Source organism: Macaca mulatta, chromosome 19 (assembly GCF_049350105.2).
Source record: "Macaca mulatta isolate MMU2019108-1 chromosome 19, T2T-MMU8v2.0, whole genome shotgun sequence".
Taxonomy (NCBI): Eukaryota; Metazoa; Chordata; class Mammalia; order Primates; family Cercopithecidae; genus Macaca; species Macaca mulatta.
The window spans coordinates 61559081-61581493 of record NC_133424.1 but is presented as its reverse complement, the minus strand read 5'-3'; the positions used below and the strand labels follow the sequence as shown (position 1 = coordinate 61581493).

Here is a 22413-nt window from a genome sequence, read left to right as displayed (position 1 = left end):
CTCCGCTTGGATTCAACCTCCCCTTCTTGGCCACACCCACACCTCCTGATTGCTCAGTTCCAGCTCCTCCTCGAGCACTGCCACGCGCTCCAGCGCCATCCGCAGCCGCTCCCGGACCTGGGGATGGGGCAGGGCAATAGTCAGCTGGAGACCAGACCCAATTGAGGACAATTGCCCCTGGCCCAGAACACCCCTGGGACGGATCCGATAGGGCAGCCTTGGGGCTCCTGTCTCCATAACGGGTATGCAGCCGCAACCGGCTATCCAGTCTGCCCCATCCACTGGTAGCCCCCATCCTGGTTTGTTTTTCTGCTATCAACCAGTCAGGTCCCAGTCTATGTAGCCTGTCCCAATCAATCACAGTCAACATTCTTCCAACTCAGAACATCCCCAACCAATCACGGCCAGAATCTCTCCCACTCAGAACAGCCCCAGTCAACTATGGGTTTCCATTCTCCACCCCTGCTCTTCTAATTCTCATACCTTCTCATCCAGGGCCTTGTGGTGCTCGAAGAGAGACTTTAGAGCCTTGAGTACTTCTACCTCCGAGGAGACCCCACCCGGGGACTGTGCCTGGCGCTTCACCACGGTCATGCGCAGTGACCTCTCGTGCCTGGACACCAGGCACTCCAGGTGTTCCAGGAGCAGCTACAGGCACACGGCATGGGGTCAAGGAAAAGAGGCAAGGGAAAAGGGGCAAAGTTGAGAAAAAGGGTGACAGGTAGGGCGGACACATGGAGGAAAAGATGGAGCCAAATAAAGGAGCACGGAGAGAGACAGGTCAGGAAAAGAGAGAAGGTCGGAGTCAAGGAAGGGGTGGTACAGAAGAGAGGAGAAAAATTATAGAGACAGGGAGGAAGGAGTGGGACCAGAGTGGGAGACCAGCCAGGAAGTGGGAGCAGGGAAGAGAAGGCAGAAAGGCGAGATGGAAAAAAATAGGTCAGGCTGCAACACTGCGAGGCCCCGCCCCCCACTTCAACACAACGAGGCCCCGCCCCACTTAGGCCCCGCCCTCAACACTCCTCACCCGCGTGTTGTTCCGTTCCGCCTTCAGCTCTGCAATCTCTTCCTCCCTCTCCAGCAGCTGCTCCCGACATAAGTTCAGCTCCTTTGTCAGAGCTGCAAACTCCTGTCCAGACATTGGCAGGATCTGGACATTCAGCTCAATCCTTTCCCTAGCTCCTTCATTCCCTGGGACTGGAAGTTTGAAGGTCCCGCCCTCCCTGCTAAGTCCCGCTCTCCCTTGCCACTCAGGCCCCGCCCATTAATAGCAAGCCTCGCCCAGACTCCTCCCTTCCAGGCGCCAAGCCCGGCCCCTTCCGGACAGCCTTCTTCCCCGAGGCCCCGCCCCTCACGCCCCGCCCCTGCCCCGCCCAGACCTGGGGCAGCGCGATGCTGAGCTGACGCTGCAGCGAGTCCTTCTCGTGGCCAAGCTCGCGCAACCGCAGCTGCGCTGTAGCCAGCCCGTCCTGTGCCTCGCGCAGCGTCTCCAGCAGGCGCTCGCGCTCCGTGAGCATCGTGACCATGAGGCGCTCCAGCTCCCCGCCCGCCTCGTCCGGGCCCAGCGCCGAGCCCCGCCGGCCATCCTCGCTGATGGTGGGCATCACCTCGCACATCATGGCGGCGGTGAGGGCCTGCGGGGCAGGGAGGGGCAAGGAATAGACCGGCCTTGTCAAGGCACAACAGAGAAACTGAGGCACGGCCACTCGGATACCATGTAGGAGAAACAGTTGGGGCAAACCAAGCACTGCACAGAAGAAACTGAGGCCCAGGCACTCTGATCATGACACAGGGAAACAGGCACTGTCACCCTGTCACCCCACCAGAGAAACCAAAGATTGGCCGGGAGGTGCTGCCAGAGGAAACTGAGGCCTATTCTTCTTCTTTTTTCTTTTCCTTTTTTTTTTTTTGTTGTTGTTGAACTGGAGTGCGGTGATGCGATCTCGGCTCACTGCAACCTCCACCTCCCGGGTCCCGGTTCAAGCAATTCTCCCTCAGCCTCCCGAGTAGCCGAGTAGCTGGGATTACAGGAACGCGCCACCACGCCCAGCTAATTTTTGTATTTTTAGTAGAGACAGGGTTTCACCAGGTTGGCCAGGCTGGTCTTGAACTCCTGACCTCGTGATCTGCCCGCCTTGGCCTCCCAAAGTGCTGGGATAACAGGCGTAAGCCACCGTGCCTGACCTTTTTTTTTTTTTTTTTTTTTTTTTTTTTGGTAGAGACAAGGTCTCACTATGTTGCCCAGGACTCAAGGGATCCTCCTGCCTCGGCATCCCAAAGTATGCCATCATGCCTGTGCCATTGCTCTTAGGAAAACAGTCCTGGCTACCTGGGTGAGGATTTGGGAAAACTGAGGTCAGACTCCATCAGACATTGGCAGTAAACCTAAGCCTAGCCCACTCAAAGGTACCAAAGCTGGGTGACCCTGGCATCGTGTGAGTGAATGTGGAGAATATCAGTTTCTATCTAGTCTGGCTCTACTAAGTATCCCCCTCAACCCACTGCACGGGTAGGAAAACTGAGGCCCAGACCAGAACCATGCCTTCAGAATGCCAAAGGGCCAGGGACCCAGGATTAGGTCACTAGGATGTGGTTACCTGTATAATGTCACAGAGTTGGTCTCACCTACTAGCCAGCCCAACTCCGCCTACTTCAATTTCCTTCAGGCCCCTCCTCCCCCAGGCCCCTGGGTGCATAGCTCCTCCGCCAGGACCCAGGAGTTCCGGGATGCTTCCCCCAACTCCAGCCCCAGCCCTCTTGGGGCTATACCCAAGGGCGAGGGACAAGGAAGGGGCGGGGTTTCTGGGGCAGGAAGGCGGGACTTGGGTGCCTGGAACTTGGGACAGGGCGGAGATGAAGCCAGGCCCACTGAACCGCTCCCTTCACACACATCAGGTCCGACGGGTCCAGCTGGCCCGGCCGAAAGCAGGAGGGACTTTCACTCAGTTCCTTCTTTTCCTTCTCCCCCTGCGGGCAGCGCATAACCGGTTCTGACCGTGGATAATTCCCAGCCCCGCCCAGTATGCGGACTATGTCCAAAGCCTGGGACTGGGGCCTTGGACTCCTGTGAGGAGAGGAGGGCCTGAGGGCCGTGGGCCCTGGGAGAGGAGGCAGCTGGGTTCCTGTCTCCTTGGATGTTTGAAGTGGTGCATCTGAGAATCTAGGCAGGCGAATCCCACACTCAGAGGAAAGATTCAGGAAAACGATTCTAAGAGGGCAAGCCAGCCGTAGGCCAAAAACCAACATGTTCTTTTTTTTTTTTTTTGAGACGGAGTCTCACTCTATCGCCCAGGCTGGAGTGCACTGGCGCGATCTCGGCTCACTGCAACCTCTGCCTCCCGGGTTCAAGCGATTCTCCTGCCTCAGCTTCCCGAGTAACTGGGACTACAGGCTCGTGCTGCCACGCTCGGCTAATTATTATTATTATTATTTTTAGTAGAGACGGGGTTTCACCGTGTTAGCCAGGATGGGCTAAATCTCCTGACCTCGTGATCCTGCCTGCCTCGGCCTCCCAAAGTGCTGGGATTAAAGGCATGAGCCACCTCGCGCAGCCCCAATATGGTATCTAAAACCAGCAACCCACTCAGACGATGCAACACAGATGTTTTAGGGAGGCTGTTCCAGAGCCTTAAATTCACCGAGAAGGAAATAAAAAACACAGCAAGGCTGGACATAGAACCTAGAAAGTTACTACACACAGTACAGGGTGGGGAATAGAAGTATGCTTCCACGCTTTCATTGGCTTGGAGTAAGAACTGCTCGTAGGACTAAGCAGAGTAATCTGGAACTATGTTCTGAAACCTACAATCTAGAACCAGCCAAGAGCAACCCAATAACTTAGTGTCCAGGTCACCCCGGAACCCCACATACATAATGACATCCATGAATATACCTTATGCAATACATAGCAAACATAGTCAGCAGATAAAATCTAGAACTCAGAACCTGCTAGGGATGAAGGTATAACACAGAATACAGCAGGGGCCCGGGCGCAGTGGCTCACGGCTGTAATCCCAGCACTTTGGGAGGCCGAGGTGGGAGGATCACTTGAGCCCAGGGGTTCGAGACCAGCCTGGGAAACATGGTGAAACCCCATTTGTACAAAAAAAAAAAAAAAAAAAAAAAAAATTAACCAGTCTCATAACCCGGTCTTGAAATAAATAAATAAATGGATTTTTAAAATTTAATTACATTTTTTAAAAATAATATAGCAGCAGGAGTCACATCCTTGGTTTTGTCATGTGTCTAAGAGTTTGCTTGGAGCTTAGAAGTGTCTATGGGGTGGGGAGGGGGAGGGATCAAAAGGATGCATGTTGAGAATTGAGCATTTCCTGGAATAAAGACTGAGCTGGCAAAGGAGGGGGGTTGTTCTGGAAATAAGGACATTTCCAGGCTGAAGGCTCCAGAATAAGAGAGAGCCTAGAACAAGCTTAGAATGCCAAAGTGGCAGATGGAGGATAAAACCCACGATCCACCAGGGGACAAGTTCTAAACTAAGGCTGCACTGGGGAAAAAATGACAGAAAATGAATGGGCCTAGAACCTAGAACCGGGGGAAGGAAAACATTATGTAGAACATTTCATTGGGAATCTTTTACATTTAAGAATATGAGGCCGGGTGCGGTGGTTCATTCCTGTAATCCCAGCATTTTGGGAGGCTGAGCCGGGTGGATCATTTGAGGTCAGGATTTCGAGACCAGCCTGGCCAACATGGTGAAACCCCGTCTCTACTAAAAACACAAATATTAGCCAGGCGTGCACCACCACGTGGTGGTACACACCTGTAATCCCAGCTACTAGGGGGGCTGAGGCAGGAGAACTTGCTTGAACCTGGGAGGCGGAGGTTGCAGTGAGCCGAGATTGCGCCACTGCACTCCAGCCTGGGCGACAAAGTGAGACTCAGTCTCAAAAGAAAAAAAAGTGAATTTAGGGTCAGGCACAGTGGCTCATGCTTGTAATTCCAGCACTTTGGAAGGCCAAGGTGGGAGGATCGCTTCACTCGAGATGAGCCTCAGTAACATGAGACCCAATGTCTAAACAACAATAACAGGCCAGGCACGGTGGTTCACGCCTGTAATCCTAGCACTTTGGGAGGCAGGAGAGGGATCACTTGAGGTCAGGAGTTTGAGACCAGCCTGGCCAACATAGTGAAACCCTATCTCTACTAAAAATACAAAAATAACTAGCCAGGCGTGGTGGCATGTGCCTGTAGTCCCAGCTACTTGGGAGGCTGAGGCAGGAGAATTGCTTGAACCATGAGGCAGAGGTTGCAGTGAGCTGAGATCACACCACTGCACTCCAGCCTGGGTCACAGAGCAAGACACCATCTCAAAAATAAAATAAAAACTAAACAACAGGCCGGGCACAGTGGCTTACGCGTGTAATCCTAGCACTTTGGGAGGCTGAGGCCGGTGGATCACGAGATAAGGAGATGGAGACCATCCTGGCTAACACGGTGAAACTCCATCTCTACTAAAAATATGAAAAATTAGCCGGGCAAGGTGGCGGGCGCCTGTAGCCCCAGCTACTCGGGAGGCTGAGGCAGGAGAATGGCGTGAACCCGGGAGGCAGAGCTTGCAGTGAGCTGAGATGGAGCCACTGCACTCCAGCCTGAGCCACAGAGTGAGACTCCGTCTCAAAAAAAAAAAAAAAAAAAAAAAAGCTAAACAACAACAAAAAAGAATGTGCAATTAGATAGAACTTAGAACCTAAAACAGGGAAACAGGGGAGGGCATTCTAGAATCAATAGCACGAATTAGGAAGCCTAGAGCACATACTTGGAACACACACATTTTAGAAGTTAGATTGTCCCTGGGAAGAGAATGGAATCTAGAACAATGTGGCTGAAACTGGGAACACACTTGAAATGAACATTTAGCAAAGAAGGAAGGACTGATTGCTAAAACTTTGGAGCAGGTCTGAGGATACGGTGGGATCAGAATCTGGCTTAGGGGTCTTATCTAAACATTTGAAAAAACAAAGGCTGGGCACAGTGGCTCACGCCTATAATCCCAGCACTTCGGGAGGCCGAGGCGGGCGATCACCTGAGGTTGGGAGTTTGAGACCAGTCTGACCAACATGGAGAAACCCCGTCTCTACTAAAAATACAAAAAATTAGCTGGGCTTGGTGGCGGGCCCCTGTAATCCCAGCTACTCAGGAGGCTGAAGCAGGAGAATCACTTGAAACGGGGGGGGGGGGTTGTGGTGAGTCAAGATTGTGCCATTGCACTCCAGCCTGGGCGACAAGAACAAAACTCCGTCTCAAAAAAAAAAAGAAAAGACATGCCTAGAATTTGGCATCTGGCCTAGAACTCAGACCATGCCTGGAATGAAAATGGAACACAGAACAGACATCAACCGGGAGTGTTCTTGTGTTTAGAAGGAATCTAGAACATGGAGCAAAGCAAGAGCACATGTGCAACAAGAAATGTGACCGGGCTGGGCGCAGTGGCCATGCCTGTAATCCCAGCACTTTGGGGAGCCGAGGGAGAAGGATCGCTTGAGCCTAGGAGTTTCAGACCAGTCTGGGCAACATGGTGAAACCCCCATCTCTACCAAAAAAAAAAAAAAAAAAATGAGACGGAGTTTCACTCTTGTTGCTCAGGCTGGAGTGCAATGACTCGATCTCAGCTCAATGCAACCTCCACCCCCTGGGTTCAAGCGACTCTCTCCTGCCTCAGCCTCCTGAGTAGCTAGGATTACAGGCATGTGCCACCACACCTGGCTAATTTTGTATTTTTGGTAGAGACAGGGTTTCTCTATGTTGTCCAGGCTGGTCTCAAAATCCTGACCTCAGGTGATCCGCCCACTTCAGCCTCCCGAAGTGCTGGGATTACGGCATGAGCCACCACACCTGGCCAAAAATATTTTTTTTTAATTAGCCAGGCCTGGTGGTGCATGCCTGCGGTCCCAGCTACTCAGGAGGCTAAGGTGGGAGGATCACCTGAGCCCAGCAGGTGGAGGCTGCAGTGAGCGGTGATTGTGCCACAGCACTCCAGCCTGGGCAACGGAGACCTTGTCTCAAAAAAAAAAAAAAAAGAAAAAAAGAAAAAGAAAAGAAAAGAAAGAAAGAAATTTGTATGGCAGCAGGTAACTTCTATGAGCCCAGGCCACAGAATATATCTGGAGGAAGTGATGTGTGTTTGGCTTATTGGCCTGGGAGAGTGTACTTGGAGAATGGGAACTCATCTGAGCCTCAGGGGGCAATGGAGTGCTAGAAACATCTCAAGAAGCTGCGTCTTAGGAGAGAGAGTCCTGAAGCCCACCACTTGGGGTGACATGAGGATGAGACAGGGGTTTGTTAAGGCCACGGGAGATGTGAAGTTGATGGGGCAGAGTGATGAGGCTGTGAAGACTTGGTTCCTAAAAGTGAGAGCTGAAGAACCAGATAACTGCTGGGGAGGGCAGTGGACAGAGCTGGGAGCCTAGACTCCTGAATCCATGTGGAGGTAAATGATGGGGGATTGGAAGCTGAGAGCCTGAGGTCTTGTTTGGAGAGAGGGTTGAGGCAGACAGCCTCGGTAAAAGCTGGTGGGCAGTACAGAAGCTGGGGTCTGAACTCCTGGGACCCTGAGGGTATACAAGACTGGGACCAGGACATTTAGGTCCCCAAGCGGGGAGTGTGAACAGAAGTCAGAAGTCAGAGAACTGCATTAAGAATCACATTCCGGGTCCCCCAAAGGAAGCGAGTCATGGCGCCTGAGTCCCTCAGGGAGCAGATGCTGGGTGCCAGGAGGTTGAGTCTGTGTGTCTGCAGGGCACAGGGGCTGAGAAGCAGAGCAAACGCTGGGGAACAGGATTCCTAGGTTCTGACGGGGTGAGGGCTACCACCTGGGGCCAGCAGAGGTGTAGGGACGGACAGGTGGGAGCTGCATGCCCGGGTGCCATGGTCCCCACGGCGACCAGAACAGAAAAATTCAGAAGCCCTGGCTCCTCAGGGAGCAGCTGGAGTCCCAGGAACCTGGGGTGCCGAGGACCCGGCCACGAGCCTGGCCGGCGGAACCCTGAGGCCGGGGCGCCCGGGTCGGGGAGGGCCCGGGTATTCCCGGGTCAAAGGCGCGGCGGGGGAGATCCCCGCGCCGCCTGCACCCCCTCCCTGGTGGCGGCGGCGGGCGGTGGGGGGAGGCGAGGCTGCCGAGCGCGCTGACCATGGACAGCTCCAGAGCGGGCCTGTGTCCAGGGCGGCCGCCGAGCCTGCCTGGACCGAGGGAAGCGACCGGCTGTGCAAGCCCGAGGCTGGCGACGGGAGACTGGGTGCGCGAAGCGGGGACTATGCGGACGCGCCTGGGGAGTCTGGGACCGCCGCGGCGGGTGTCTGGAGCTCCCAGGACAGGGTCAGGAAGGGGGATCTAGGCTCGAGAGGGGTCCCGGGGCCGGACCGGGAAATCCAAGCTCCTGGGCCCTGGAGGAGGCGCGAGGCGGCGGTGCGCCCGGGATTCTAGGGTTCGGTCGCGGACTCTGGGCGCCGGGAGGGGCACGCCTGAGTCCCCGGGGTTGGGCTGTGAAATCTGGGCTCGGGGGTCCCCTGGGATGAGGAAGGGAATCCGGGATCTCGGGGAGGCGGGGGAGGCTCGCCAAGGGGTCCCCGGGGTGGGCGCTGCCAGGAGGGCCGGGCCGGGATCTTACCTGCCTGGTCCGCGGCGGCTGCGGGCGGAGCTGGGCTGCAGGAGGGACGTGGGGTGGAGTGGAGGGGCCGGGCGGGGCCCCTGGCAGCGGCCGGGGCCCGGCTCTGTCGCTTCGGAGCCCTGGAGCCCTGTCTCCGACGCTCGCGCGGGCTCCGCGTCTCTGGCTCGGGCTCGGGCGCTGGGGACCCCCCTCCCCCTCACGGTCTCACTGCCTTCTACCCCCAAAATAGCCCCCTGCCCCTGTCACTGATCAGCCTCCCCCTGCGAGGCCGCAGCCGCCAGATCCAAGGGTGCCCACCAGCGCCCCCCAAATCCCACCTTCCCCCCAAAAAAATTCCTCCTCCCTCCCCCTCCCCCCCACGGCTCCCGGGCGGTCGTGGCCCCTTTAACAGGAGACTGACAGACGGCGATGAGCGGCCAATGGGAGGCAGCGTCGGCGCCGGCCGGCGACTAGACCCCGCCTCCACACCGGCCGGGAGGGGTCGCGCGGGCGGAGAGCGAGAGGCGGGGCATAAGGCGCGTCGACCAATAGGCGCGCGGCGTGCGGCGGCTGGGGCGGGGGGCGGAGCCCGGCAGGGGGATGATGTCACCTGGAGCGAGTAGCGCGCGGCGTGGAACGCGAGTCGCGACCTCGGCTCCCGGCTGTGGCGCGCCTTAGCCCTGGCGCCGCACGGGACACGAGGGCTGGGCGGGCAGCGGGATGGGGCTAAAGGTTGGATTTCAAGGCGGGGGCAGCTTCCGGAAAGACGCGCTCTGGTTGGAAGGTGGAGTGAGCGCCCGGTGGGCGAGGGCACCTCATTCTGCACCCCTGCGCCCGCCTCGGGAACTGCACGCGGCACCCCCATCCGCGACTCCCACGCAGACGGTAGTGCGGCCTGCAGGGTTCCCCCGGCGGACGAGGCTAATGGTTCGCTCCGCCCCGCCCACACAGAGGCCGCCCACTGGCTCCGGCTGCGTTTCAGGACTCTGGAGGAAGGGACTTGGCCTTCGCCCTCAGACGCTCTTAAGGGTAGGCGGCGTTGTCCTCAGTTCTGCCCCTGCACTCAGACCCAGACTGGGTCCCGGCCTCCGCCCTCGGACTAGTCCCTTGGAAGCCGGCCTATCTCCGCCTTCAGACCTAGGGAGAGGTCTCAACCTCTGTCCTCAGACTCTGAAAAGGGCTTCTCAAGGGCTTGGCCTGACCTCAGCTCCTCGCATTCCCTCCACATCTCAAGACACCAACCCAGGGATGCAGGACAGACACACAGACACTCAATGAGGGTAAAAGACCTTTAAATAAAGTGCTAGGGACAATAAATACTGTACAGGGAGAGAATGCGTGTGAGCGTCCAGATCTGTGGTTTCAGCCTCGAGACTCCAAGGACCTGCAAGGAGGGTGGAGAAGGGACCCGGGATCAGGGGGGCTCCGGGTCATGAGAGAGGCAGGACTGGGGTTGCAGAGTCAAGGGCCCGGGGAAGTGGGCTGAGGGATCCCAGCCACAGTAGGTTCCATATCTTGGGATGGAAGGAAGCTAAGGGGTCCCCAGGGGATTTGGCCAGAATAGCCTGGGGTGAGAGGCTGGGCCAGGGGTCAAGGGTCAGCATCCCAGAGAAGGGGCCAGGGCCGGAAGGTCCAGGAAGAATTGGCCTGGTTTGGGAGCCTGGGGTTAAAGGGAGCCAGTGGAGGCCCCAGAGATGTGGTGACCCAGGGACTCACGAGTAGCTTTGGTGCTGCTGGCGCCGGCGGGCAGAGCGCATCTTCTCGAACCGGGCCTCCATCTCCTCCAGCACTCGCGGCGTGTAACGGACGACCAGCTTCACCGAGCCCTGGGCCGCCTTCAGCAGCTCCACCGCCTTCTCATGCTGCTCACCCTCAACGCTCTGCAGGGCCCAACACAGACAGCTGGGCCTGAGGCCCACTGCCCTCACCCAGCCCCCACTGGGAGATGGGACCCACTGCTGGTGAGCCTGGTGCCAGCCCTGAGATGCCAACACCTCATGTCCTCCTCGTGGGAGAGTCATTAACTCCTGGTTCAGTGTCCTCCTCCAAAACCTCCCAGGTTTCCCATGTCAGGGACAGCCCCATGTTCCCTCAGTCCCTGGTCAAACATCTAGACCCATCTTTGTGGCTTCCCTGCCCACAGCCCACTAATGCCTGCCTGCTTTGACTCTCTCTTCTTTGTCCCCACAGCCCTGGGCCAGCTTAGGCCTTGTCCCCTTTCCTTGGACTCTTAGCCCAGCCTTCTGGCTTCTAGTCTCTCCCCTCAGTTCATCTCCATAGGGTCCCAGAGGGGTCCTTCTGTACCTGCAAGCTGAGCTTATCCCTGGCTCACCCCTCCCATAGCTCCCCAGCACCCATGGGACAAAGTCCCAGCTTCTCAGGCTGGCACTCAGGTCCTGTATGGCTGACCCCAGCCACCTCTCCAGTTATGCCTTCCTCAACTCTAACCACAGTGATTTTTTTTTTTTTTTTTTTTTTTTTTTGAGAGGGAGTCTTACTCTTGTCACCCTTGCTGGAATGCAGTGGCACTATCTCGGCTCACTGCAACCTCTGCCTCCCAGGTTCAAGTGATTCCCCTGCCTCAGCCTCCCAAGTAGCAGGAATTACAGATGACTGCCACCACGCCCGGCTGATTTTTTGTACTTTCAGTAGAGACGGGGTTTCACGATGTTGGCCAGGCTGGTCTTGAACTGCTGACCTCAAGTGATCCACCTGCCTCGGCCTCCCAAATTGCTGGGATTACAGGTGTGAGGCACCACAGCCTGCCTAACCACAGTGATTTTAATTACCTGCATGCCCCAGACCTCCCTCAGAACTAAGCCCTTTCTTTTCAGCTCAGAGGTATGCCAAGTCCTTATCCTTATCTACAGTACCCTCAGCAGGAACACCCTTTACCTTGTTTGCCTGGAGAACTCCTACTCATCCTTCAACACCCAACCCAAATGTTCCTTACTCTGCAAAACTTTCCTGTATGTATGTTGGCCAGGTGCCACATCTGGGCTGTCACAGTACTTTGCAGTTCCTCATTATTATGTCTCTGGCTTAGGACTATTTCAGCCGAGGCCTACTGCCCTCCCCAGAGAGGGAAGGTTGAGTGTAGGAGCTGAGACCAACATCTCTCAGGGTCTGTAACACTGGCCAGCACAGGGCTAGCCATAGAGGCAGAGCTCAGTCAGTGTGTGTTGAGTGAATGTCAAAAGCAGGGGCTATGCTACCTTAGACAGACTGTGTCCCGCAGTCCTGCCTCAGCCCTCCACTCACCACACCGTTCACCGACAACAGTTGGTCCCCACGCTTGAGGCCTCCATGGCGGTCAGCCACACCCCCCGGGATGACCCGGGAGATGTAGATGGGCGAGTTCTGCTCTTTGCCACCCATGATGTTGAAGCCCAGGCCCTCATCCGTCTTGGGTAGCTCCACTACCCTGGGATGTGCGTGGCCCTCGCTGGCTGTGAAGGCAGCCACTGTGGCCTGGGAGAGAGAAAGCGACTGAAGATGAGGGCCCCTGCCAGGTGGGCAAGAAGGCTGGGGTGGGGGATCTGAACCGAGGACAGCGATTTAGCCTGGGTTACTATCCCCAAACATGGGACACGTGCCATGGCACAATGCAAGATCCCCCTTTAATGACTGTGCGTCCCTTTCTGTTCACTTGCAAGAGAAAGTGTCCATTTGGTGTGTGTCTTGAATACCCCATACTTGCCAATCTTTTTTTTTTTTTTTTTTTTTGAGATGAAGTCTCGCTCTGTTGCCCAGGCTGGAGTGCAGTGGCATGATCTTGGCTCACTGCAACCTCGGCCTCCTGAGTTCAAGCGATTCTCCTGTCTCAGCCTCCCGAGTAGCTGGGATTACAGGCACCCGCCACCACGATCGGCTTTTTTTTTTTTTTGTATTTCTATAGAGATGGGGTTTCACCATGTTGGCCAGGCTGGTCTCGAACTCCTGACCTCAAGTGAGCCACCTGACTCGGCCTCCCAAAGTGTTGGGATTATAGGCGTGAGTCACCGTGCCTGGCCGCAATCTTACTTTTAAACAGATGAAAGCCAGGCTTGGAGGGAGATCCGAGCCTCTGGGCAGCAGCAAGAGGTAGCATCTCACTATTGTGCAGTGAGAGATCAGAGCGCCATGACTTCCCTGGTTTCACTGTACAGATGTTGAAGGTTATCTTCTAGCCAGTCATGCCACACTGGTTTCCATTTGCAGTTGCTAAAGACGCCTTCGTATGACATTTAAGTTAAAAATGTGCGATTATTTAATAATGGTAAGAGTGGCACATAGATTTAGCAAAAATCATGAGGGAGGAAACAGAAATGACTGGCATGAAGGAGATACTGAGCTCGACCAGGCAGTTAAATAGACACCAGGAGCAATGAGGTGCGGGGCCCACCTTGGCTGTGGCATGGGCTCGGATTTCGGCGCTGCCAGTGATGTCCAGCGTGTCATAAAGCTGCTCATACACCTGGGTGAGGAGGCAGCGGCATCAGGGAGCTGCCAGTTCCTCCAGCCCTAGACGCAGGAGTCCGGGCCCCTAGACCCTCTCCCGCTGCCACGCAAGGATCCGCCCCGCCCCCGCAACCGGAGCCGGAGGAAACTACAACTCCCGAAGAACCACTGAGCTGAAGCGTGGGCACCCCAAGGCTGGCCGCCTCGGGAGCTGCCGGGAGGCGTAGTCCCCGGGCTCGGGACTAGCAGGAGGAGGAGGAAGAGGACGGCGGCCACCAGCTCGCGCCCTTGCGCCGCGCGCCGCTCACCTCTCGAATAGCGGAGCAGAAGCGGCTCTGCAGGACTCGCTGGAGGGCCTGCAGCTTCTGCGGGGGCAGCTCCCCGCTGCGCTGGAGCCGCTCGAGGAGCTCAACCGCCCGGGACACGTCTGCGGGGCGGGGGCGGGGCGCAGAGACCCCGAGACGCAGAGAAGCAAGGAGAGCGGCGGAGTGAGGCCGAGCGCACAGTCCAGGGAGGACCGCCGAAGCCCAGTCGGACACCCCGCAGAGTCCAGGGTGGCGCAGGAGAGACCGCCACCAGCCGGGCGCCCTGCAGCCCCAGGACCCCTCCACAGGCCGGGGTGTAAGGCGGGCGCCCCCCGCCCCGGCCTGGGCTCAGGGAGCCTCCCACACCCCGCGACCGCCCGGCCCCGGCGCCCGCCCCGCCCACCCCGCCGGGTCCGCTGGCCCACCCGCACTGGCCTGGCCTGGGAAGGGCGGGGACCGGGGGCTGGGTATGCAGGCCGCGGCCCGGGTGGGCAGGGCCCCCTGGCGCGCGCTTACCCCGCTCCAGCCCCAGCGGCTCCACCAGCGCAGCCATGTCGGCGCCACAGCTGCCAGCGGCCCGCCTGCCCCGGCGCGGGCGAGGAGGGCGGGGCTGCGCGAGGCCACGCCCCGGGCCACGGGCGCCCCCTGCGGAGGCGCAGCCTGGAGAGCGCCCAGCTCCCCCGCGCCGGACTGTCCCGACCCCCCTGCCGCGCGCCACCCGCGGCCCTGCCCTCCGTCCCGGCCCGTCGGTCCTGTTGGCGACTCCTCCCGTTGTAGGTTCGGTCTGTGTTTCTCTTTCAGGATCAGTGTCTGCCTGCCCTCCACACCTGTCTATCCCCTGTCCATTCTTTTCCCACATTCATTCAACAAACTCCTGTGAAACATCTGGGCCCAAGGCATGGACACTGTGGTGAGCAGGGCAGCCAAGCCCACGGCCCAAACGGAGCTTCCAGTCTATGGGAGAGGTAGACCACCAGCCACGGCTGTAATGAGAGCTGAGAGTGGGGAGGTAAGGATCTAGAAGACGAAGGAGATCCTAGAGCAGGGACATTGACATACAGTCCTGGGAGGTAAGATGAACAAGAGGTGGAGCTTGGGTCACCCCCACCACGCAGAAAGAGTCCACAGGGCTGGAAGCAGAGTTAGGATTGGTTGATGATGAGGTGAAAAGGCCGGCAGGATACAGTTTATGCCTGGGCTCCTGCGTTGGCATATGCGCCTTGAGGATTTGGGGCTTCATGCAAACTCCTAAGAGTAAAATATGACACTCAAATTTGTATTATTATTATTATTATTATTATTATTGAGACGGAGCCTCGCTCTGTCGCCTAGGTTGGGTCTCAGATTTGTATTTTAAGATCACTGGGGCCGGACGCGCTGGCTCACGCCTGTAATCCTAGCACTTTGGGAGGCTGAGGGGGGCGGATAGCCTGAGCTCAGAAGTTCGAGACCGGCCGGGCGCGGTGGCTCAAGCCTGTAATCCCAGCACTTTGGGAGGCCGAGACGGGCGGATCACGAGGTCAGGAGATCGAGACCATCCTGGCTAACACGGTGAAACCCCGTCTCTACTAAAAAAATACAAAAAACTAGCCGGGCGAGGTGGCGGGCGCCTGTAGTCCCAGCTACTCGGGAGGCTGAGGCAGGAGAATGGCGTAAACCCGGGAGGCGGAGCTTGCAGTGAGCCGACATCCGGCCACTGCACTCCAGCCTGGGCGGCAGAGCGAGACTCCGTCTCAAAAAAAAAAAAAAAAAAAAAAAAAAAAAAGAAGTTCGAGACCAGCTTGGACAACATGGTGAAACCCCGTCTCTACGAAAATACAAAAAAAAAAAAATAGCCGGCATGGTGGTGTGCGCCGGTACTCCCAGCCACACGAGAGTCTGAGGCAGGAGAATTGCTTGAGCCCAGGAGGCGGAGGTTGCAGTGAGCCGAGATGGCAACTGCACTCCAGCCTGACAGAACGAGACTCCATCGCTTAAAAAAAAAAAAAAAAAAAAAAAAAAAAAAAAAAAAAAGGCCAGGCGCGGTGGCTCAAGCCTGTAATCCCAGCACTTTGGGAGGCCGAGACGGGCGGATCACAAGGTCAGGAGATCGAGACCATCCTGGCTAACACGGTGAAACCCCGTCTCTACTAAAAATACAAAAAACTAGCCGGGCGAGGTGGCGGGCGCCTGTAGTCCCAGCTACTCGGGAGGCTGAGGCAGGAGAATGGCGTAAACCCGGGAGGCGGAGCTTGCAGTGAGCTGAGATCCGGCCACTGCACTCCAGCCTGGGCGACAGAGCAAGACTCTGTCTCAAAAAAAAAAAAAAAAAAAAAAAAAAAAACTCTGGGCAGAGCGGGCGCTGTGTCTCAGGCCTGTAATCCCAGCACATAATCCCAACACTTTGGGAGGTTGAGGTGGGAGGATCACTTGAGCCCAGGAGTTTAAGACCAGCGTGGACAACATGATGAAACCCCATCTCTACAAAAAAATACAAAAATTAGCTGGGCCTGGTGACGTGTGCCTGTAGTCCTAGCTGCTCTGGAGACTGAGGTGAGAGGATCGCTTGGGCCCAGGAGGTCGAGGCAGGAGTGAGCTATGATCACACCACTGCACTATACCTGGGTGAAAGAGTGAGTCCCTGTCTCAAAAAAAAAAAAAAAAAAAAAAATCACTGGGCTGAGCGCAGTGGCTCACACCTGTAATCCTAGCACTTTGGGAGGCTGCATGCAGCGAGAGGACTGTTTGAGCCCAGGAATTCAAGACCAGCATGGGCAATATAGTGAGACTGCATATCTACTGGAAAAAAAAAAATCACTGTAGCCACTATGGAGACTGGTTTGGACAAGAACAAGACGAGAAGCAACGGGGCAGCTTAGGAGGGTACCACAGCCATCCCAGTGGCAGCTGGCACCAGGGCCAAGGCATAGAAGATGGGTGGGCAGATGTGGAAAATGTCTGGACAAGCCTTGGTGCTTGGCTATATATGGGGATTGGGAGGTGCAGGAGAAGACAGTATTGAGGTGCTTTGGTGCCATTTTTAAGATGATCTACACTGAAGGAGAGATACTGGATATTTTGTCTGTTTTCAGAGGCAGAGTCTTCCCTCTGTTGCCCAGACTCAAGTGCAGTGGCGCAAGCTCAGCTCATTGCAACCTCTGCCTCCCGGGTTCAAGTGATTCTCCTGCCTCAGCCTCCTGAGTAGCTGGGACTACAGACGCGCACCTCCACGCCTGCCAAATTTTTGTATTTTTCGTAGAGACGGGGTTTCACCATGATGGCCAGGCTGGTCTCGAACTCCTGACCTCAAGTGATCCACCCACCTCAGCCTCCCAAAGTGCTGGGATTACAGGCGTGAGCCACCTTGCCTGACCGATACTGGATATTTTGAATTTGAGGAGCCTATGCAGAATCCATGGGGAGAAACTATCGATCTAGGTCTAGGGCTCAAAAGAGCAACCTGGTCTGCAGGCATGTTTGAGTATTGGGGCATAGGTGGTAAATAAAACCACAGGAGTGGATAAGAATGTCAGGGGCAAGTGAATATTAAGAGGGCCTAGGACTGGTCCCCAAACCTCTCTAACACTTAAAAGTCAGGAGGACAGCAGAGAACGGCCTGAAATGTAGGCAGAAAGCCAAGTGGGAGAAACCATGAGAAGAGAGGTTTTTAAATTTTATCTTTTTGTTTGTTTTAGATGGAGGGGTCTTTGTTGCTCAGGCTGGTCTTGAACTCCTTGGCTCAAACAATCCTCCTGCCTCAGCCTCCCAAAGTGTTGAGTTTACAGGCATGAACCACTGTGCCTGCCTGAGAGCGTTCTGAAAAAGAAGTGTAGCTGGGCGTGGTGGCTCATGCCTGTAATCCCAGCACTTTGGGGGACCCAGGTGGGTGGATCACCTGAGGTCAGGAGTTCAAGACCAGCCTGACCAACATGGAGAAACCCCGTCTTTGCTAAAAATACAAAGTTAGCCAGGCGTGGTGGCGCGTGCCTGTAATCCCAACTACTGGGGAGGCTGAGGCAGGAGAACTGCTTGAACCCAGGAGGCGGAGGTTGTGGTGAGCCGAGATCGTGCAATTGCACTCCAGCTGGGGCAACAAGAGTGAAACTCCCTCTCAAAAAAAAAAAAAAAAAAAACGTAAGGCTAGGCGTGGTGCTCACGCCTGTAAGCATTTTGGGAGGCTGAAGCGGGTGGATCACTTGAGGCAGGAGTTTGAGGCCAGCCTGGTCAACATGATGAAATCCCGTCTCTACTGAAAACTGAAAAAATTAGCTGGGCATGGTGGCGGGTGCCTGTAATCCCAGCTACTTGGGAGGCTGAGGCAGGAGAATCGCTTGAACCCAAGAGTGGAGGTTGCAGTGAGCTGAGATTGCGCCATTACACTCCAGCCTGGGAAATAAGAGTGAAACTCCGTCTCAGAAAATTAAATAAATAAATAAATAATAATAAAAGGAAGTGGTCAGTGGTATCATGCGCTAGAGAGGCTGAGATGTGGACAAGACTTTCTTTCGAGAAGTCTGGCTGCTGCTCTTCTGTTTCCGCTGGGTGGCGATATGGAGTCCAGAAAAAGGCTTGTTCCAAGTGGGAGGACTAAAGTAGGTTGGTCTGGCTCCTTTACTGTAGTTCTCTCTTTAGCAAAAAGTAATGTCTTTATGGGATTAAAAACAAAATCAAATAACACAGACAGGCTAATAGTGAAAAGCACCAGCCTCTGTACCTCTCCTAACTCTACTCACTGCGAGAGGGAACTTACAGATGTTTAGTCTGAGAGCTGCTTCTGTGTCTAAGTAACATGCTATTTATCTCTCTCTCTATATATATCCGTCATCTATCTATCTATTTGAGGTGGAGTCTCTCTCTGTCACCCAGGCTGGAGTGCAGTGGCTGCGATCTCCACTCACTGCAACCTCTGCCTCCTGGGTTCAAGTGATTCTTCTGTCTTAGCCTCCCAAGCAGCTGGGACTACAGGCGTGCGCCACCACACCCAGCTACTTTTTTATATTTTTAGTAGAAACGGGGTTTCACCATATTGGCCAGACTGGTCTTGAACTCCTGACCTCGTGATCCACCCTCCTCGGCCTCCCAAAGTGCTGGGATTACAGGCGTGAGCCACCGTGCATGGCTGTTTTTTAATTTTTTTTTAAGATGAAGTCTCGCTCTGTTGCCTCGGCTGGAGTACAGTGGCACGATCTCAGCTCACTGCAACTTCTGCCTCCCGGGTTCAAGCGATTCTCCTACCCCAGCCTCCTGAGTGGCTGGGATTACAGGTGCCCCCCACCACACCTGGCTAATTTGTGTATTTTTAGTAGTGATCTGCCCACTTCAGCCTCCCAAAGTGCTGAGATTATAGGCATCAGTCACTGCACCTGGCCCTTGATTTATCAATTTAGATGTAACAGATTACAGATTGATTTTCTGCTCTTACCATCTTCTCCCTAAACTTTTGGGAAACTTCAGTCCTCTTACCTGACTCTGAACCAAATTGCTGTCTAGAAACTGCCATCCTAGAACTTCCCTCCACCGATCTCCTGAATTAGACCCAGTTTCCTCTTGTAAATCCTTCATTTTAGTGAAGTATGACTTCAGTTATTCCTAAAGAGGTAGTCAGATGTCTCTTTCAAGAAAGTTTGAGGCTGGGCGCGGTGGCTCTTGCCTGTAATCCCAGCACTTTGGGAGGCTGAGGCGGGAGGATCACCTGAGGTCAGGAGTTCAAGACCAGCCTGGCCAACATGGTGAAACCCGTCTCTACTAAAAACACAAAAATTAGCCAGGCGTGGTGGTGCAACCCCAGTTACTCAGGAAGCTGAGGCAGGAGAATCACTTGAACCCAGGAGGCGGAGGCTGCAGTGAGCCAAGATCGCCCATTACACTCCAGCCTGAGGGACAAGAGTGAAACTCCTTCTCAAAAAAAAAAAAAAAAAAAAGTTTGTGGCCAGGCGCAGTGGCTCACGCCTGTAATCCTAGCACTTTGGGAGGCCAAGGCGGGCGGATCACAAGGTCAGGAGATCGAGACCATCCTGGCTAACATGGTGAAAACCCGTCTTTACTAAAAATACAAAAAACAATTAGCCAGGCATGGTGGCGGGTGCCCATAGTCCCAGCTATTCGTGTGCTGAGCCAGGAGAATGGCGTGAACCTGGGAGGCGGAGCTTGCAGTGAGCTGAGATCACGCCACTGCACTCCAGCCTGGGTGACAAAGCAAGACTCCGTCCACCCACCCCCAAAAAAATAAATAAAAAGTTTGTTCAAGTCAATTTTTCCTAGTATTTCTAGCATTTATAAGGAGGACTCCACATTATCTAGTGTCTCACCAACTACTTTTTTTTTTTTTTTTTTTTTTGAGACAGAATCTTGCTCTGTCCCCTAGGCTGGAGTGCAGTGACACAATCTCGGCTCATTGCAACCTCCGCCTCCCAGGTTCAAGCAACTCTCCTGCCTCAGCCTCCTGAGAAGCTGAGACTACAGGCACCCGCTACCATGCCCAGCTAACTTTCATATTTTTAGTAGAGATGGGGTTGTACCATATTGGCCAGGCTGGTCTCGAACTCCCAACCTCAGGTGATCCACCTGCCTTGGCCTCCCAAAGTGCTGGGATTACAGGCGTGAGCCATTGTGCCCGGTTGTCTACTAAACTTGTGTGTTTGTGTGTGTGTGGTGTTTGTGTGTGTTTTGGTGTTCGTGTGTGGGGTGTGTGTGGTGTTTGTGTGTGTGTTTATGTGTGTTTTTGTGTGGTGTGTGTGTGGTGTTTGTGTGTGTGGTTTGTGTGTGGTGTGTGTTTTTGTGTGTGTGGTTGTGTGTGTGGTGTTTGTGTATGTGTGGTGTTTTATGTGTGTTGTGTGTGTGTGTGGCATGTGTGTGGTGTTTGTGTGTGGTGTTTATGTGTGTGTGTGGTACTTTTTGTTGTTCTTGTTGTTACAGGGTCTCACTTTGTTGCCCAGGCTGAAGTGCAGTTGTGGAATCAGGGCTCACTGCAGCCTTGACCTCCCTGGGCTCAGGTAATCCTTCTACCTCTGCCTCCTGAGTATCTGGGACCATAGGCACACACCACCAACATCTGGCTAATTTTTGTATTTTTTTAGAGAAAAGGGTTTTGCCATGTTGCCTAGGCTTGTCTCTATCTCCTGGGCTCAGGTGGTCCTCCTACCTTGGCCTCCCAAAATGTTGCATTTACAGAGCCACCATGCCTGGCCACCACCTACTTAATTCTTAATTTCAATTGTTTTCTAGTTCTAGAATTGCCATTTTTTGGTTAGATTCCAGATTTTTTTTTTTTTTTTTTGAGGCAGGGTCTTCCCATCACCCAGGCTGTAGTGCAGTGGTGTGATCATAGCTCACTGTAATTTCAAACTCCTTGGCTTAAGGAATCCTCCTACCTCTGCCTCTGAAGTAGCTAGATTCCAGATATCTCAACATTCTCCATCTTTTCCTTCCTTTGTGAATATATCTCATAGTTATAACTCCAACATCTGAATCACCCCTGCCTGGGTCTCTTTCTATTGTCTATTTTGTTTCCCTCTTGGTTTTCAGCAAATTAAGTCCTTTCTAGCAAGGCTGGTAACTATTGAGTAGATGCTGAGTAATGGGTACTAAAAATGGTACATGTGGAGACTCGGAACGTTATCTTCTTTCAGACTTTTCTTCTGGCTAGAAGATTGCCTAAATCCTGAAAAAGTCTGGTTTTAGGCTTTCTTAGCCTGATTATTATTTATTCTTTCTGAGATGCAATCTCACTCTGTTGCCCAGGCTGGAGTGCAATGGCACCATCTCGGCTCACTGCAACCTCCACCTCCCAGGTTCAAACGATTCTCCTGCCTCAGCCTCCCAAGTAGCTGGGATTACAGGCGCTCACTACCATGCCCAACTAATTTTTCGTATTTTTGGTAGAGATGGGGTTTTGCCAAGTTGGCCAGGGTGGTCTTGAACTCCTGACCTCAAGTAATCCACCCACCTCCGCTTCCTGAAGCGCTGGGATTACAGGCGTGAGCTACCGCGCTCAGCCTCTTAGTCTGATTTCTTCTGTTATGGCCTTACTCTGACATTGAGGCACCCTGGCCATCTCAAGCAGGGTCAATCCACCATGGTGGGCCTTGAACCATCACCTGTCTGCCCCAAAACAGCATGGCTGCTGCAGTCTCCAGGCCACCAGTTCCTTAGCCTCACAGTTACTGCATTCTGATGAGTTTCTTGGGGGTCTTGCATAGACAGTGAGCAGCTTGAATTGGCGGATGCTTCTAAGGGAGGGTGCACATAGATTTGGGAGCTCAGTGCCCTCCTCTCCTATTTTGTCAAGTCCCAGCTGCCTGGCTGAACCTCTGTGAACTTGGCCCAGTGGAAGTCAGTCCCGCCTGATAGTCTCTTCCCCATGCTAAATGGCAAAACATCCTCAAGGAAAAGGCAAGGTTAAGCACGAAACACACCTGTAAGTGTTCTTTTAAGGGATCACACCCCCTCAAGCCTCATCAAAGCTGGCCTCTCTCTGGCGCCTTTCCTAAGTTTTTGCCTATTGTCCAGCGTTTATATAACCAGTTTGTGCCATGTGAGTCCAAAATGGGCTTTTTGTAGCCAATACTAGAAGTCTATAGTTGCAGTATCTGGGGTATCTATGAAATATACTAATTAGAGGTAAGAAGTTCTTTTAATCCTAAGTCATTTCTTCCAGGGTCAGATTTTCTGTTTATCTTGTGGTCTGCTTTTCCTCAAATATCTGGGTATCCTTAGTTGGTTAAACTGAAACCATTAAAAAGCAGACCAAAATCCTGAGTGTCAGTCACAGACCCTCTGAGTTACCAGGCCAAGTTTGCCTTCAGGCTGAGATGCTTCTAAAAGACACAGGCAAGGTCTGAACACAAGCTGGTTTACCTAGGCACCCCCCAGCCCATCTCCCAGGCATCCTGAGTGCCAACAAGGAGGCCAACTGTTCTATACCAAGCTCTGCCTTTGGCCTCCCACCCGCGCTCTCCTGGAGCTGCAGCCTTGACCCTCTAGGGTTCTGCAAGGCTGACTGGCTTCCTTCTCTGCACTCACCAGACTGAAGTGTTCTCACCACCGATGGCTTTAATCTTTTGTCCAGGAATTTGCTTGAAATCTCA

The 22413-nt window shown here is 54.4% G+C and overlaps 3 protein-coding genes across 16 annotated transcripts in view; 1 reads left to right on the top strand and 2 right to left on the bottom strand.

Moving 5' to 3' along the window:
* The window catches only part of PPFIA3 (PTPRF interacting protein alpha 3), a 96636-nt gene that overhangs the window by 21449 nt on the left and 52774 nt on the right, over nt 1-22413 (bottom strand). For 8 of the 11 annotated variants that reach the window (XR_013408756.1, XM_077976706.1, XM_077976708.1 and 5 more), the window contains exons 1-5: nt 8625-8925; nt 1380-1634; nt 1028-1129; nt 484-648; nt 43-117 (exon numbers count right to left, since the gene is read on the bottom strand). Coding sequence is in view for 10 of the 11 variants with exons in the window: in XM_077976706.1 (XP_077832832.1) it covers nt 43-117; nt 484-648; nt 1028-1129; nt 1380-1619 (582 nt within the window). In the remaining variant the exon portion in view is untranslated. 11 annotated transcript variants of the gene reach the window in all.
* Nucleotides 1858-13939, bottom strand: LIN7B (lin-7 homolog B, crumbs cell polarity complex component). 4 transcript variants are annotated; one of them, XM_077976619.1, is made up of 6 exons: nt 13865-13931; nt 13352-13470; nt 12988-13059; nt 11865-12074; nt 10327-10483; nt 1858-1922 (listed from the first exon to the last, which is right to left on the bottom strand). In XM_077976619.1, exons 1-6 carry the CDS (start codon nt 13899-13901, stop codon nt 1873-1875), a joined length of 645 nt encoding a protein of 214 aa, XP_077832745.1. In that variant the 5' UTR covers nt 13902-13931; the 3' UTR covers nt 1858-1872. The 4 variants fall into 4 exon arrangements, with proteins under 4 accessions (XP_077832745.1, NP_001181578.1, XP_077832747.1 ...); NM_001194649.1 differs by lacking the exon at nt 1858-1922 and adding an exon at nt 9879-9987 and having other exon boundaries at nt 10320-10483; nt 13865-13939; XM_077976621.1 differs by lacking the exons at nt 1858-1922; nt 11865-12074 and adding an exon at nt 9879-9987 and having other exon boundaries at nt 10320-10483.
* Nucleotides 9185-9929, top strand: C19H19orf73 (chromosome 19 C19orf73 homolog). Its single transcript, XM_002801341.4, has one exon. It carries the CDS (start codon nt 9324-9326, stop codon nt 9879-9881), a length of 558 nt encoding a protein of 185 aa, XP_002801387.3. The 5' UTR covers nt 9185-9323; the 3' UTR covers nt 9882-9929.